General features: G+C 32.3%; 1 protein-coding gene across 1 annotated transcript in view; it reads left to right on the forward strand.

The window, feature by feature from the left end:
- Nucleotides 1–18,505, forward strand: part of LOC139507335 (uncharacterized) — a 39,124-nt gene that overhangs the window by 20,182 nt on the left and 437 nt on the right. The window contains exons 11-19 of the mRNA XM_071295714.1: nucleotides 247–454; nucleotides 8,492–8,582; nucleotides 9,301–9,365; nucleotides 10,299–10,431; nucleotides 11,086–11,171; nucleotides 13,016–13,108; nucleotides 13,303–13,404; nucleotides 16,344–16,478; nucleotides 17,534–17,624. Coding sequence (XP_071151815.1) covers nucleotides 247–454; nucleotides 8,492–8,582; nucleotides 9,301–9,365; nucleotides 10,299–10,431; nucleotides 11,086–11,171; nucleotides 13,016–13,108; nucleotides 13,303–13,404; nucleotides 16,344–16,478; nucleotides 17,534–17,624 — 1,004 coding nt within the window. The remainder of the gene's footprint in view (nucleotides 1–246; nucleotides 455–8,491; nucleotides 8,583–9,300; nucleotides 9,366–10,298; nucleotides 10,432–11,085; nucleotides 11,172–13,015; nucleotides 13,109–13,302; nucleotides 13,405–16,343; nucleotides 16,479–17,533; nucleotides 17,625–18,505) is intronic.

An 18,505-nucleotide genomic window follows, 5' to 3' on the forward strand; every position in this document is an offset into this window, starting at 1 on the left:
CAATTGGTGCTAGAATAACAGTTTACTCATACATTACTCAAATAAGAAGGTCTACAGTGGTGTATAGGAAACATCCATTTGTTTAACAAAGTGACCTCATAAAGTTTCGAAAGTTGTTATTCTCAGTACACAGGCGTCCATTATAATTGAATATTAGGTCATCTCTAAGATGAATGTATTTTTACGGCATGTGATTCGTAGTCAAAGGACTATATATTTCATATTTATATTTCTTTATTGTTTCAGTAAGACAGATGAGTCGTAATGAAAAATCAACACAATGTGGACTACCACTATTTTGTGCATCATTGAGATCGGACGAATCGCTTGACACAATGTCTTCATTCATTGGTGGAAACAGTGTTAATTCTCCACTTTATACATCTATAGAGGAGTATGAAAAAGTCCAAAGCGATATACACAGTATTGCCAGGCATAAGTTAACTGTTCAGAGGTCTGTTTAATAAACGTTTTGTTGATGTTGTCAGCCTTGTATGGTTTGTTATTTATACCTGTCACGTGATAATTTAACCCATGCAATAACGTTTTGCCTCGTACACTTGTTATTGTAAATTATCAAGTGTAATGGGAATTTATAATTGACTAGTTATTAATGCAAAATCACGTTTTTTATTCACTACATAAGTTTTTAGTTTAGATATATTGATTTTAAAAAGTAAATTGACAAAATATAAAATTGCAATTTTTAAAACAAACCATACAGTCATATATGTATTCTTTTTATGCTCTGTGTAGGACTAACTTCCTGTATTCTTTTTATGATCTGTGTAGGACTGACTTCCTGTATTCATTATTCTCTATTGTAAGAAACTCTTTGCTTGACTGTTATTATGAACACTGCTTCTTTATTTTTTAATGTCGTTTTATTGTCTACATAAGTCACATATAATTTTATATGCATGGTTTTCATTTATTGGTATTATTATTAAACTTGCAGTGCAAGAACTACATGTATATCTATTTTGTTTATTTGCATTTTCATTTGGTATGCCTGCATTATTGGTATTTACAAAAACAGATGGGGGGTACATTCCAATTAGACAGTAAACCGACGAAAACAAATACAAAAAAGACGTCTTGAGGGCAACATACAAGTGTCATTAACAAGCCTGAATGAAAAGTGTATGTTACACAAGAAAGTAGACTCCGCCTCCTCTAAAGTAGAAATAAACTTATAAGAAGAAAAACAATGATACCTGAAATACATCACTCAATTGTACATCAACGTAAAATTATTCAGGAAAAAGACATACAAAAAATCACTGCAATTATGTTGCATACAGAGACGTTGAATTAATTAAATCGATCATCAAGTTATTAGCTATAATAAAATATTAGTAAAAAACATGCTTCTGTTCCAACAATTGCTCAAGGAATGATTCAAACAATTGCAGTTCGTTTTTAAAAAAAGGCAACCATTAAAAAAACGCAAATATTTAAACTTAGAGTAAAAACCTATTTGAATAGACGGCCTTCTTGTATGTAAATTATTAATGCAATATTACCTTGATCTTTAAACAGATATAATTTAAAACCAATTAATTCATATTGTTTCACCCACGACTATTACTGTTTCGCTTAAACATCAACACATTTGGAAGTTAGTTTAAGATGGAGTGATCCACATCATATGTTGATATTAAAATGTTCTATTTCTAATGTCAGGCACAATATCTTCGTTCATTAGGGACTGGTAATTTTCCTTCATTGAAAGCGGATACCTGGGAGATAAAACATTTGAATATGACTTTTTGTTTTATCAAGTACGAGCTTGAAGAAGAAAAATAAATTCTAAATAATATGATACGAAAACAGCAATATGTATTATCAGTGATCTTACTATGTGGAAAGGGACATAATCAGAAAACTGCAACAACTAAGACTTTTAACAATCTGTCTCTGATATTGTCGTCCGTCATGTCCAACATACTAAGAGAAGAGGGTTATGACTCACACGAAATAAAATTTGAAGCCAAAAATGGCGAAACAAGAGATAGAGATACGATGCCTTGATCAAGCGTATTTTGTATTGATTCAATAAGCTTGTTGTGTAGGGAGAGGTTTGAGATCTCACAAAATATGTTTAACACCGCCTTATTTTTTGGCTTGTCCCCAGTCAGGAGCATCTGACCTTAAAAGTCTTGTATGTTTTTTAATTGTTAAAATTCGGAATGGAAATAGGGAATGTGTCAAAGAGACAACAACCCGACCATAAAGCCAAATGCCACCAATGGGTCTGCAATTCATTGAGAAAATCCCGCACCCGTAGATGTCCTTCAGCTGGACCCTAATCAAATATGTATACTAGTTAAGTGACAATGGACGTCATACTAAACTCTGAATAATGAACAAGAAACCAAAATTAAAAACCATTCACGACTAAAAAGGCTAGAAGCTCCTGACTTGGGACAGACGTAAAAATGCGGCGGGGTTAAAAAATGTTTTTGAGATCTCAACCCTTCCCCTATACCTCCAGCCAATGTAGGAAAAACAAAATTACAATTCGCAGAGTAATACTCAGTTAAAGAGAAGTCCGAGTCCGATATCAGAATAGTTAACAAAAAAACTAAACAAAGAAAAGTTAACAAAATGACAATAAAACAGAAATTAACAAAAGACTACTAGCAGTTACTTACTTGCCAGCTCCAGACCTCAAAAACTGATTGAAGATTAAGTTTTCATCATATGAATATCAAACACAATCCCTCCCGGTATGGGTGTAGTATTATGCCATCATAAAATATACAGAGAAGAACATAACCTGTGTCATGCCAACAACTGGTTTTAGAATAAATGTGTTTAAATCAGATGCAATAATTGAATCAATATTAATAAAAAAAATAGGCAATCTGTTATGACCTGACAACAGCATCGTTACTATATCCCTTTTTAATAAGTTTATTTAAAGATTTAGTTAGCTGTTGATGTAAATACTGATAGTTTGTGCTTTGTAAATAAAATCATCATATATACCAGGACTAAAAATTTTTTATACGCCAGACGAAAAGAATATTACCATATAAGATTGGACGTGAAATACCTGAACGAATAAGGTATTGTTCATTTATATGTTCTGGAGTTTAGTATGATGTCCACGTTCACTGAACTAGTATACATTTTTATTTAGAGACCTCCGTGGATCGAATTTTCCCGCTGCATTTAAGATCAATTAGTGGCCTCCGGCTGTAAACTGCTTTTTGATCTGCTTATTGTATTTTAATATATTCCCCTTTTCCATTCCCAATTTTATATGATATGTGCCAGTTTGAATAATATTAAATATTAAAATTGTTCAAATATGCAATGCTCCTAATCTGAGGTATAAACGAATTGGACACCTCTCATCCCTTTCTCAAAATGATTCTGGTCCCCCTTCATATTTTCCTCAAAGCCTTCCGTTCAGGTTACAAAAATTACCGTTCGCTTGATAGAATATGATATGATAACGTAAAATAGTGTCAAAATTTCCTAATGTTACACAACATTCACGCACAGTAAATTGAATTTGTGCAAATATGGAGAATTTCCCTATTTTGAAATGAAATTTTCAAAATGTTAAGACATTGTTTAATGGACTGTACCAATTTTTAAAATGAGAACATCAAAATCTGATCAGAAATAACAAAGACAATAAAAATAAAACAAACTCATTACCATAATTGACAATTTGGCCGAACTAATACCTAGCTATTTTAATCAAGGAGAGGATGTAAGAGATTTTAAAGTGCAAGTAACTAGCGTTACTTGTTGCATCCTTCTCGCTTACGGATATCTTTGCATACATTTTATCTTTATAATACACTATATCATTAGCATATGACTGCTTGTGCAACTTCCGTTCTTCCCAAAATAATTATTGGCAAATATATTAGAGACAAAGAAGTGATCCAATTTCTATCATCTCTGTAGGATGAATATGGTGTTGTGTCTGTTGTCAAAGGTTCAATAATATTGTTTTTTGTGTGAACATCGTACTTCATGAACTACGACGGTCTTGTATTACCCTAAGGAATAAATGAGCACTTAGATAATATAAAACTTTGATCATACGCTATAGATTGATTGCTTTGGGATACCATACGGCATATTCTGTTAATAGTGAACAAAAAGGTAAACATGCTATTTACTATTAACAAACTATACCGTATGGTAAAAAAGGAAGAAATGTATAGCATATGCTACTTTTTTAATATTGGAAAACATTGTGAATTAATTCTTCAATTTTCAATTTCACATTAGGAACAGTCACTGTGGTATGCCAGTTTGTAAAATCAAACGTTTTGATAGAAATCATTACAGAGAAATATCGAGATTTGAATTTATTCAGAAGTTCTTTAAGAGTTTTTTAAAATCCACATTGTTAATATCACAACTTGAGTACACAGTGTCACAGTATTTCTGAAGTCACCCTTTAAATGCGGACATTATTTTGTATTCTAATGATTCATTCCTTTGTACTGAGAACAGATATATGTATACAAATGCGGTAGTATACTTTGACTATTTTTGACATTTTTACATATTGTGTCTGTTTATTTTGTTCACGCATCTTTGGCAATATAATGGAATTAGATGCGACTGTCATATAAGTGAGAGATTGAGCTAGCTAGAAAACCAGGCTCAAACCACCATTTTCTACATAAGAAAATGCCTGTAACAAGTCAGGAATATGACAGTTGTTGTCCATTCGTTTGATGTGTTTGAACTTTTGATTTTGCCATTTGATTGTCGATTTTTCTTTTTGAATTTTTCCTCGAAGTTCAGTATTTTTGTGATTTTACTTTTTTGTACGACGTCCGAGTGTCAACATAATCTAACAGGTCCATATATAACATATTGTCTGAGCGAAAATCCTTAAATTACATTGTACATTATTAGATTATGTATTAGGAAAATGACGTTTAATGTTCTTTCTGTGTATTTTTAGCTCACCTGGCCCAAAGGGCCAAGTGAGCTTTTCTCATCAATTGGCGTCCGTCGTCCGTCGTCGTCTGTCGTCGTTAACTTTTACAAAAATCTTTTCCTCTGAAACTACTTGGCTAAATTTAACCAAACATGGCCAAAATTAATATTAGGGTATCTAGTTTAAAAATTGTGTCCGGTGACCCGGCCAACCAATCAAGATGGCCGGCGTAGCTAAAAATATAACTTAGGGGTAAAATGCAGTTTTTGGCTTATAACTCAAAAACCAAAGCATATAGAGCAAATCTGTTACCAAATAAATTGTTTATCAGGTGAAGATCTATCTGCCCTGAAATTTTCAGATGAATCGGACAACCTGTTGTTAGGTTTCTGCCCCTGATTTGGTAATTTTAAGGAAATTTTTGCTATTTTTGGTTATTGTTTTGAATATTAATGTAGATAGAGATAGACTGTAAATAGCAAAAATGTTCAGCAAAGTAAGATTTACAAATAAGTCAAATGTCAAAAATGGTCAGTTGACCCCTTTAGGAGTTATTGCCCTTTATAGTCAATTTTAAACCATTTTTCGTAAATCTAAGTTATCTTTTACAAAAATCTACTCCTCTGAAACTATTGGGCCAAATTAAATCAAACTTGGCCACAATCATCATTGGGGTATCTAGTTTAAAATTTGTGTCCGTTGACCAGGCTTACCATCCATGATGGCTGCCATGGCTAAAAATAGAACATAGGGGTAAATGCAGTTTTTTGGCTTATAACTTAAAAAACAAAACATTTAGTGCAAATCTGACAGAGGGTGAAATTGTTTATCAGGTCAATTTCTATCTGCTCTTAATTTTCAGATGAATTGGACAACTGGTTGTTAGGTTGCTGCCCCTGATTTGGTAATTTTATGGAAATTTTGTTGTTTTTTGTTATTATCTTGAATATTATTATAGATAGACTTAAAACAGCAAAAATTACAGCAAAGTAAGACCTAAAAATAAATCAACATGACCAAAATGGTCAATTGACCCCTTAAGGAGTTATTGCCCTTTATAGTCATTTTTTAACAATTTTCATAAAATTGGTAAATTTTTACTAACATTTTCCACTGAAACTACTGGGCTAATCATTACAGATAGAAATAGTTGTAAGCAGCAAGAATGTTTAGTTAAGTAAGATCTATAAACTCATCACCATCACCAAAACACAATTTTGTCATAAATCCATCTGTGTCCTTAGTTGAATATTCACATAGACCAAGGTGAGCGATACAGGCTCTTTAGAGCCTCTAGTAAAATTGTATTTTGCAAGAATCATAACTTGTCGTGTGTTCTTAGCGTATGCATTTAACCGAACAAATTCTTAAATTATCCAATGACTCACTTGTAAATTTTATTTTTGTGTCCTGTGGTTGTTATGACTGTTTTGTGTTACGTCATGACGTCATAAGTATAAATTTATCAAGATTTTTTTATATTGACCAGCAATATACAAACATATTATTAATTTGTATATTTTAACTAATTTGATTCGTTCAGGGATAGTCACATGTTAAACTATATAATCTTAGGTAGATAGAAAACGGCGAAAAGCAAATAGCATATTGCACAGCAAAAACACATATTGCACGGATATGATCGATTGTTTGAAGAACACAAATATGGTCGGAAATTAGTAATATAACAATTATAGCCTATTTATGAGGTCTTTACAGATGTATCGACCCAAAGAAGTATATCGATCTCGGACTTTGTCCTCAGTCAATATACTTCTTTCAGGTCCATATATCTTTGTATCGACCTCAAACAAAGGCTCTTCTTCTTCTTCTTCTTCTTCTTCTTCTTTTTCTTCTTCTTCTTCTTCTACCTCTTCTTAGGACAAAACGAAAATATTAATTTAAAAACAGGAACTTGTCTTTCCACTATAAATGCTCAGACTGATGTGAGCTTAGAATTTTTTTTACATTTATTTAAGGCATGACTGTATTAATTTTTCTGTCTATGAAGAAAATTACATTAAAAATGTGGTGCACACTGAATAATGCGCGTAGCGGGTTATTTTAAAAGCGGGACGTAAGATACCAAAGGGACAGTCAAACTCATAAATCTAAAACAAACTGACATCGCCATGGCTAAAAATAAAAAAGACAAACACAAAAACAATAGTACACATGACACAACATAGAAAACTAAATATAAAACAACACGAACCCCATCAAAAACTAGGAGTGATATCAGGTACTCCGGAAGGGTGAGCAGATCTTGCTCCACATGTGGCAACCGTCGTGTTGCTTATGTCATTACAAATCCGGTAAATAGTCTAATTCGGTAGGCCACATTCATGAAAGGGGAGGGGATTGTATTTACGACGCAAGGAACATATCCGATATCATTTGTGAAACGGTTATTCCATAACGGCCAACCAACTCGTGATGGCGTCCGTAAAATTTACGAAGGGTTGATTTCAACTTCACCATTTGGAACTCGTGGTTTAATAGCTTCCTTGTGACCAGTAACCCTCTATCAAGAAAAGTATGATAGGAAATGCAAGCACGGGTATATCGTATCAATTGGGAGAGATATACCCCGTATGTAGGTGCTGCTGGAATGTTGCTAGTTAGAAATGGAAAGTTCACAATTAGAAAGCTGAAATCATCTCTTTTGTCGTAAAGTTTTGTTTTCAACCGACCCTCATTGTCAATTTCTAGATGTAAGTCAAGATATGAAGCCGTCTTAACTGTATCTGTAGTATCCTTTATCTCCAATTCGATGGGATTGATGCATTCCACATAGTCACCAAATTTTGAATTTTTTAGTGAAAGAACGTCATCTATATAGCGGAAAGTAGAGTTAAAGGATACTGTTAACTTCTTATCTTTCTTCCTAAGAAGTTCCTACATTAAGTCAGCCTCATAATAATAAAGAAACAAGTCGGCAAGTAGAGGGGCACAGTTTGTTCCCATTGGGATGCCGACTGTCTGTTGAAAAACACAAACGTTCCCCGAACGTAACAAATATGTTGTCAATCAAGAAATCAAGCATCTTGATAATATCGGTTTCAGAGAGAATTTTTTGTTTGAATCAGAGTGATTCTTTACAAAGTAAGATTTATCCCTCCATGAGACAAGATATTTGTATCTACGTTGGCCATTAAGTGTGCACCACATTTTTTATGTTATTTCGAATAGACAAAAAAAATTACAGCCATTTCTTATAATTAAATTCAAAATTCAATTTTAAACCGGAGTAAATAATGTAAATACGTTGATGATGTTACTGTCACATGGTTAAATTATGTCTATTAGCTGATAAACAACAATGTCAGCCAATCAGAAGACGCGTTACATCCAAAATTAAATTATTTTAAAATGGATAAAATACTAGCTTATCAGTAAACTCTTGTTTGTAATCATTTTTATCGTACTTTTCAACGAAAATTGTAGAATGCTACACCATATGTAATATAATAGGATATTCGTTTTGTTTCTGCGTTTATAACTTCTTCACCAAACCTTGTGTTTTCTAAAAGTTGTATTCACCGAACTTTAATTGTATAACTTCAGGTTGCTTGGTAAAGGTGCATTTGGTGAAGTATACTATGGTCTACTAGCAGATGTTGCACATTCAGAAGTACCAACCCCAGTAGCAGTTAAGGTTTGTTCAAAAACTTGTAATACACGTAAGCGTATACATAAACATATACATACATGTGGATATACAACCGGTTATTGTTGACAATTAAAAGTGGTGTTCGTTGTTTGTTGTTGACTTATGTATACCATATGATATATGTTTTTGTTAATTGTTTTTTTTTTTGCACCTTTTAGAACTAGCTACGTAGTATCGAGATTACTAAACTTTAGGTCGTTAATTTTCTTACACCGACATGTACGTCACTTGGTGTTTGGTGGAAAGTTATGATTTTTATGACAAATATGGAAATGTTAGAAGTTTTTTTAAGTGTTTACATCAAGCATCAAGACGCAATTCATTTTATCTAATTTGTATATGTCATTGTGATTATCCTCAGCACGCTTATTAGAAAACATTCGTAATTATGATTTTTGAAAAGACAAGCAAATGACAATATTATATGTATATGCGAATGATAAATAGTTAGTCTAATTGCATTGCGAACGATATTATTGCCATCCAAAACAGTTGTATCCGATATATACATATTTATATTTATTGTTTTTTGTTGCTTTATTCCAAAATCCCCGGAAAATGGTAATATGCATTGCAAACCAGGAATAAAAATAGACCGAACGGAAAAAATGGCAGCAAAGAAAGTAAGACTTTGAAATCTTCGCATCTCAAGATGTTTTTGTTCTGCATTGTGTACTTCAGTGTTTCATTTTCGTGATTTCAGACATTACCTACATTATGTTCAGACCAAACAAAGTTGGATTTCTTTATGGAAGCCGTCATGTTAAGGTAAGTTGTTCGCGTAATTATTCAATTAAAAGACACTTTACTTTGTGTTTAATTTCTTTATAATGATCGTTCGGGATCCTAAGTGCACCTGAAAGACTGAATTGCATGAAAAACTAAATCTTACATATTGAGAAAAGACATTCTATAATGTGTTAATTACCGCCCTGACATAACATCATAATATACGTTGATTTTTTCCCCTCTCGTTTACTTTCTACGCATCCAAAAAGGAATATAATGAAGAGTTTCTCATTAACCCATTTTGCATTCAATCATGGACGCTTTTTAAGCTTGAATCAATATATTACACAATTATGCGCACATCGAAATGTTCTTTAATAGAATAATTCTTCATTTCGAAAGTCTTTTAGGGCAATAGTGAAAAAAATAAAGACGATATAAACTAGCAATATAACGGAAGTTGTGTTACATCAACTCTATTTCGTTTTTTCGACTAATGAGGTCGTTAATAAGGCACACTTTTGTTTACTGTTGCCCTTAAAAGCTTCCGTATTAAAGTTTTAAAATAATCTGCACATTTCTGTAACTCAGTTGTTTGTAGTCTTTCTATAAACCGAGGAATTATTCAACTCTCATTAAATAATATAGTACTACTTTTTTCGTCGACCAGGAATGCATGTCTCTGTCCAACATGACCTCGTTTTCCAGTGGCATTCCACAATTCCCGCCATCATCTTTGCTCTTCCATTTACAGGACCTACTTTTTGTATAATTTATTTATTTGTTGTCATTGATATTTGCCACTGGACGTAAAACAAACCACAGTTAATTCCCCCATGACACCTATACATTTGTGTTTAAAATGATACAGAACTTGATTATGGATAAAATATTTTTGAAATAATGATTAACCACACTGATTATTAGCTTTAGAGTGAAAGAAATATAAATGAACATGAAATATATTTTCAGCAAACTAAAGCATCCAAATATAGTTAAATTTATCGGGATTTCCATCGAAGGGTCGTCCATATTACTGGTTACCGAACTGATGGACGGTGGTGATTTACGTTCATACCTTAGATGTTTGCGAACTAAGCTACACGTAAGTGATAAGTAAAATACCCGATATAGTCTAGCATAAGTTATGTCTTATAAAATAGTGTACCGATTTAAGTACTAACGATCTATAACGACACAGAATACATAAACTGGGATTTAAACAAAATGTCGAATTAAATTTGTAGTTTTACATATCAAAATAGAGATTTTTGTTAATAAAAATTGAAATAAATGTTCTGATATCAGCGAGCAACGGTTAAAATATGTGGAAAAGCGATGTCTAGTTACATGAAAATGATATTTAAAACAAGAATGTTTATCCTTTTTAAAGCTGTAACTGAACCAAACGATGCACCAGAAGGGTGGCTTACAATAAAAAAAACAATCATAATAAAATTTCTGCAAATTAAATTTCGATAGCAAAATGAACGTTATAAAAAACTAAGCATATATTTGACTGGTATCAGCATTAAATTTGATGAGCATCAGGTTATTTTGTAAACTAATTCTAATTCTGTAGTTTATGGAAACTTTTCATTAATTGTTGCTATATTTTTTTGTAATTGATAAATTCATTTCCCGATACTATGAACATTGTAGGCTTTTGTTAAAATTTGCTAGTGATACATTATTTAAGCTAAAACAGACAACAGTTCTTATTTCATGACATGTAATACGAATCTGTTTTTAATCCCAGGACATAACAACCCAGGAGCTCGTTCTTCTTTGTATAGATGTTGCCACCGGTTGTCAATATTTAGAGGAACACGGGTGTATTCATAGGTAATTGTATGAAAATAGTCTTACTCTTCGAAAACATCATCTCACAAATGTCAGCAAGGACGGGCTTTAGAATTATCTTGTGAAAAATCGAACGAATTACACAAAAAAGTAAAACTAATATTAATAAAAAGTTATGACTTGTAGAAATCTCATCCCATTCGGCACACCTTGGATTGAGAGGCTGCTAATAAGGAAGCCCCCTCCCTTTTCTGAAGGAAAACAAGTTAAGTATATAGGGAATCACTGAGGAATGACTGACTTAAGTGGCAGTCGGTGGGCCCCAATTACGTATACAAGTTGCTTTATTCGCCACTGTATCTAACTTAAATTGGATCGAAAAATAAATATGAAGGTGTTAAAACGGTATCCAATGAAAGGCAATTTTCCATATCTATTCATTGACTGGATGTTTTTTGTATTGTTTACAGTACAGTAAAAGTAGTGCCATATTAATATTAACAATAATTGCATTTTACTGTAATTGATACATTTAAATCGGAACATCTCTGTTACAACCGTTTATATATGATATATTTATGATATATTTCTATTATGAAGTACTATATACGTTGAACCACAAACGTCAATATCATTCTATCGCGTAGTGGAATCAACTAACTTTGGATTTTTATAAATTATATATATAACTTATGGACTAGCTTAAATCTCGGTCTATCTCTGAAATTTATTCTTACATACTTTTGATTTTTTTAATAACCCTGTAGGCTAACATTGCCTATGTAAAATTGTAAAACTGTTTGCATGCAAAGTTATGTGACGTATAAAAATTTCTGACGTCAGACACTCAAAGTATTCGTAGATAGTAGATGTGTTCTGTTAAATTGTTCCTTTTGAAATTGTTATACGATGATGACTGATGTACGCATGTTTGGACTATTTTGTTTATTGTGTCTGTTTGTTTAACGCATCAGTGTAAATACACGGATTTTGATGAGACTGTCATTATAAAGTGAGAGGGTTAGCGCTATAGAACCAGGTTTAATCCACCATTTTCTACATTTGAAAATGCCTGTACCAAGTCAGGAATATGACAGTTCTCGTCCATTCGGTTTTGATGCGTTTTGTTATTTGATTTTGCCATGTGATTATGGACTTTCCGAATTGATTTTCCTCTAAGTTCAGCATTTTTGTGATTTTACTTTTTATTAATTATATAAGTTTTTTTCACAAGTTGCATACAATTGATTTTATTTGTTGAGTCAATTAGAGTATCGGTAATGTAAAACGCTGCATCTGACCCATTTCGACAAAAGTAAAATCACAAACAAACCAAACTCTGAGGAAATTCAAAACGGAAAGTCCCTTATCAAATGACAAAATTAAAAATTCATACACAATAAATGAATGGCTAACAACTGTCAGATTCTTGATTTGGTACAGACATTTCCTTATGTAAAAAATGATGGACACAAACCTAAATACAAGTTCATCAGCTTAATTTATGTACAAATACTATACATTCTAACTTAATTTTTGATATAAATCTAAATCGAATGTAGTCTAGATACGTTGCAAGTGGATTTATTAGAACCTCTAAAAATCTGCGATCTTTTTGTAAATTAAAATGTACACCATCTTGACATATTCTGTTATGCACTCTCTGCATGTGTTTTGTAATACAGTAGCCAGCAAAACAACCAACATCCGTCTATGGTTTATCGTACTAGATGGAATTCCATCCTCAATGTTATACTGTACAACTCAATCGATAGAATTCAATTGTAATCGACATATTATTTATTTGTATATTGACAACCGATATTTTAATGATTATATTTCAGTTGATGTGCATGTGTATTTTGATTGCATTTTTTAAATTACAGAGACCTTGCAACGAGAAATTGTCTTTTGTCAGAGAAAGGTTCCAGGAAAATAGTAAAAGTCGGCGATTTTGGGATGAGCCGATTAACTGGAAGGTAGATTATTATTATTTTCTTTATTGTTTAAATAAAAGGTGTCGTTTTTCCATAGGTCGATTGAAAATGTGAACCTGGTATTGTGTTACAACTTTTTAAAAAATACGTTACATTTCCAAGCAATCAGTTTCTGTCAATATGGATAGCATGTACTAAATACTCATACTGAACTTTGAAGCCATTGATTATTTCAGAACAAATTACTACAGGAAGAAAGGTACGGCTTTAGTTCCTGTAAAATGGATGTCTCCAGAGGCTTTCATCGACGGAGTTTTCACATCAAAGACCGATGTTTGGTAAGTATTGGTTTTAAAGTACTAGAAGACAAAGGTTTAAGGATTGCAGTCTGGCTATTCTATTTCATTTTTGTATGTGCGCGAGTGATGAATTGAAGCACCATATCCCTCAATTTAAATTATGATTAAATTGCAATGCTGATAGAAACATACTAAGTCTTATAACTGTTTTCAAAACCTGATTGATTACGCTCCTAGGACTAGTTGCAATTAATATTCAATTGGTTTCTTTTAATTAAGGGAAATAAAGTGCATTTAGGCGATAGTGTCATACCGATATCGAAATTTCACTACATCAACGACATCTTTCGACTTAACCGGAATCTAAGGATATGCACTCGCTAGTTATGTGTTACATTATACTGGTCAGCCAATTCATGGTGTTACTATAAACCTGATGATGTGGATAATCCATATATATACATATATATTGTTTTATTGGTGTTACATGTATAGTCCTTGAAAATGTCAAATATATGGCTTCAATATAACAAAAAAGAAAACGATGGGTCAACAATCTCAGGCAAATCATTGCTAGGCAAATCATTATAGTAGTCAGAAACAGTGAACAATCTTAATAACTGGAACATTTATAATCCATGTATACGTATGTCATACACTTATCCTCCACTGTCTAAATCTTGATATATATCAAGATATGAACATAACCGTCTCCATTTAATTATTTTATTACTAGTTCAACGGGATAAATTCAACCGGCATAAATCCAGGTTTGAATAATTCAATAAGAGTACATCATTCATCAAGCATAATTCGAAAAATCATTTTACGAATGATTTAATGAATGATTTAATGATTGAATTGAAGAAGACTTTCTATGAAACATTTAAAAATGCAAAACAGCAACATGTGAAAGTTGCATGCGTTCCAACACAGTCTTGCATTGAAAGCTATCATACGAAAATCAATATCCATCTAGTATTAGGAAGCTGATGCTTAATAACAAGTTATCATCCTAAATATGCATGTAGTATTGGGTGCTATAAACAGTTTCGTATAAAAAAACTAGGGGTTATCCCCCGACTAAAAATAACCATGGAGGGAAACCCTTGTTTATTGACTTAATTGGTGAAAAGGTATCATGTTTTTTGTATTAAATTGTAAAAAATAGTTACTTAGCTTTCAATTTAAACAGGTTGAATGATTGAAATAGTTTAAAAATTATATTGAATATTATTGTTTTGAGTATAACACTATAAACATCCTGTTTTATAGGCAATGAAAAATGAACTTTTTTATGCAGCTACTGTAGCTCTATTCGGAGCAGGGGACCGTACCCTGAAACAAAATATTTTGGAAAATCCGGGTTTAAACCTATAAATAAAGGCAACAGTAGTATACCGCTGTTCAAAACTCATAAATCCATGGACAAAAAACAAAATCGGGATAACAAACTAAAACCGAGGGAAACGCATTAAATATAAGAGGAGAACAACGACATAACACTAAAATGTAACACATTTAGACAAAATCCCACGAGAATAACAAATATAACATATATATATAACATCAAAACCAAATACATGAATTTGGGATAGACAAGTACCGCGACACGTCTATCGCAATGTGAATTTACACTCAAAAATAAGAGAAAACAACCGACACAACGTTATAATGTAATACACACAGAAACGAACTATAATATAACAATGACCATATTCCTGACTTGGTACAGGGCATTTTTAAAGGAAAAAATGGTGGGTTGAACCTGGTTTTGTGGCATGCCAAACCTCGCACTTTTATGGCCATGTGAAATATAACATCAAAATGACAACACAGGACTACAATATAAATAAATTGGAGAACACAATTGACAAAGAATCACACGAACAACAGCCAACAAAAGGCAACAAGTTCAAAATTTTAATACGCCAGAAGTGTATTTTGTCCACACAAGACCTATGTGTGACGCACAGATACAAAAGTTTGAAAGCCGAAACGAGTACAAAGTTAAACAGCATCGAGGACCAAAAGATCAAAAAGGTTGTGCCAAAAACGGCAAGGGTTTTCTGTTAAGTTACCAGAAAATCCCTATAATTTAGAGTAATTTATACTTTTGCAAACAGTAAATTTAATAAAATGAATATTCAAAAGATGTACATGATAAAGCTGAAGTATTAACTAATTACAGGAAACAACTGAAATACATTTGCATATTAATTTAGGCATAAAATCTGGGTTTAAACCTATAAATTTAATACAGTTTTGATTATGAAAAATGTGCACGTATCATGTCTTCATGGGTATGAATATGACATGATTTCAGTTTTTTTCCCCATGTACTTTGGATGGATTTTTTTCAATATAATAAAAGTACACTATATATTTATTTTATTAGAAACTAGAGAACATTCTGATTCAAGTGATATCTAGTTTTATACAAGTATCTTTATTAATCAGTCCACCACTAAGGGTCACTCATGCATTTTTTACATAAATAAGGCCGTTAGTTTTCTCGCTTGATTGTTTTACATTGTCTTATCGGGGCCTTTTGTAGCTGACTATATGCGGTATGGGCTTTGATCATTGTTGGAGGCCGTACGGTGACCTATAATTGTTAATGTTTGTGTCATTTTGGTCTTTTGTGGATAGTTGTCTCATTGGCAATCATACCACATCTTGTTTTTTATATGGTCCCTCAAAATATGGCGTCATAGAAAAAAACTCTTGATTGCAGCCTTAGTTATTAGAAGTTAAGTGTTCGCCTACACATCATAAGTATATAAGAACATTGCTAACGTTACCATGCAAAAATCATATTTGACAGATGACGAATAGGAAATGTTGGAAAACAATGAGTTCGCCGAATTCAATCATTGCTATTATTAATTTAGGCATATATACTAATACACAGTTTTCTAATAAAACTGAAAAATAGATATTGCTATGTCATTGATTCGTTATTTTGTTTTGTTTAGGAGTTACGGTGTTTTGTTATGGGAAGTGTTTTCGTTAGGGCATGTTCCCTATCCTGGAAAATCAAACGAAGAAGTCATGCAATTTGTGAAACATGGTGGACGACTGCCGAAACCAGAAATTTGCACCGAGAAAATGTAATGATTTAAATATGCTAGTTTAAGTTGAACTTTTTTCTTTACTGGTATAAATTTTTTCAGCATATATTTTTTCTCTTCTAGTTTGATAGTAAAATTATCTGAATCTTAACAATTGGATTGAGCAATAAAAATAAATAATACATATACATTGTAATATTACCTTAATAAAAATAATGTTGAAAAAATTTGGCGGGATTCTGTTTGTCAGAAATAAAGTGGTGTGCGTGAAGAAAGTTGATCCTTGAAAATCAATTCGTTCTTCTTAATATTATTTTTTTACTTGAATAGAACATTACACACAAAGCGTTGTGTGGGTAATAACTGTTTTTGTTTTTCATTTTGTATATAGATAAGACAGTTTTTACGTTTGAATGGTCTCTATCAATTTTTGTTGCCCTTTATAGCTTGTTCGGTGTCAGCCAATGCTCTGTGTTGAAGACCGTATATTGATCTATAATCGTTTACTTTTAAAAATTTTGTCTTGGATGGAGAGTTGTCTCATTGCCAATCATACCACATCTTTGATATCTAAGGATTGCAATTATCGTATTAAACACTGAATAAAGTGACATCATTTAATGTTATCTTGTATTAACCAGTCATAAATATTCAATTCCCGTCTAGATTTTTTTATAATTAATCCCAATGACATTGCGTGATTTTGATTGCAAATGTTTTCAGATGTTGTATTTAAACATTAAGACTGAAATTAATAAAAAAAAAAAACTAACAATAAAACACGACGAAATTAGTGAACAGTTTTAAGTGGGAGTAGAAAAGAGAATCTCTTCCTATTGATTCTAGGAAAAGGTAGGAACATTTTCAGAACCTACGTAACCAATAGTTCAAGTCTCCCTCATTTACGTCTAAATGGAGCTCGGAATGGATGACGCTCGGTTGAGACATACTATTTACAACATTAATCATTACATAGACTACACATAAATCATATAAGGGAACGTAATACTGTATCATTTATAAGTTGTCATGTTTAAATGAGACTGAGATTAAATAATTGTAAGCCCTGCCATTTAAATGCTCTTAATTTTCAGATATCAGCTTATGACCAATTGCTGGGCAGATGATTCTAGGTTGAGGCCAAATTTTACAACAATCAAAGAGAAATTAACCAGTATTGAACAGGTATATTGAACGTATATGAATTCAATAGATTCGACCGACAACAAAGTCTTATTCATGAGGGCTATGTGTATACAAATCTGCATAAATCAAGTGAAGTGACATAAAACCTTTTCAGTAACCCTCGCTGAATTAGGCAAAACTTTTTGTTGGTCCTTAATGCTCTTCAACTTCATTTGGCCTTTTAAATATTTTTTGATTCAAGCGTCACTGATGAGTCTTTAGTAGACGAAACGCGCTTCTGGCGTTAATATAAAATTTTAATCCTGGTATCTATGATGAGTTTATAAAGATTGAAAATTCATTCTGATTTTGGCTTTTCGATAAGATTGTTACACCACTGTCCCAGGTTAGGGGAAGGTTTGGATCCAGAAAAATAGTTTATCCGTACCACATTCTGTGCATGCCCTAAGTCAGAGGTCTGTTATTGAGGGGTTGTTTGTTTGTTGCAGTTTATATCATTTTTGTTTTGGTTTTATAGGGTGTGTTCGGTGTGTTCTTGTTTTGTACTGTAAAACAACAGTCCTAGGTTAAGGATGGATCGGCGCTATCTAACTCGTTTAACCCGCCACATTATGTATGGGCCTTTCCCAAGTCAGGAGACTGTAAATAAATAATAGTTTTCTGTTGGTGATGTATAGTATGTTGTTTTTCGTTCATTATTTTGTCAATAAATTAGGCCACTAATTTATTCGTTTGAATTGTTTTATATTTGTCGTTTAGAAGTTTTTTTATAGCTGACATTACGGTATGGACTTTGTTTATTGTTTAAAGTCGATGAGAGTGGTCTTTTTGGCAATCATCACACGAATTATCTTTATAGATATCAAGGTAAAGTGATAATGCATTTTTCTGAATTGTCTTTGTTTGTTGATGGAAATGTT

Source organism: Mytilus edulis, unplaced genomic scaffold (genome assembly GCF_963676685.1).
Source record: "Mytilus edulis unplaced genomic scaffold, xbMytEdul2.2 SCAFFOLD_110, whole genome shotgun sequence".
NCBI classification, from domain to species: Eukaryota; Metazoa; Mollusca; class Bivalvia; order Mytilida; family Mytilidae; genus Mytilus; species Mytilus edulis.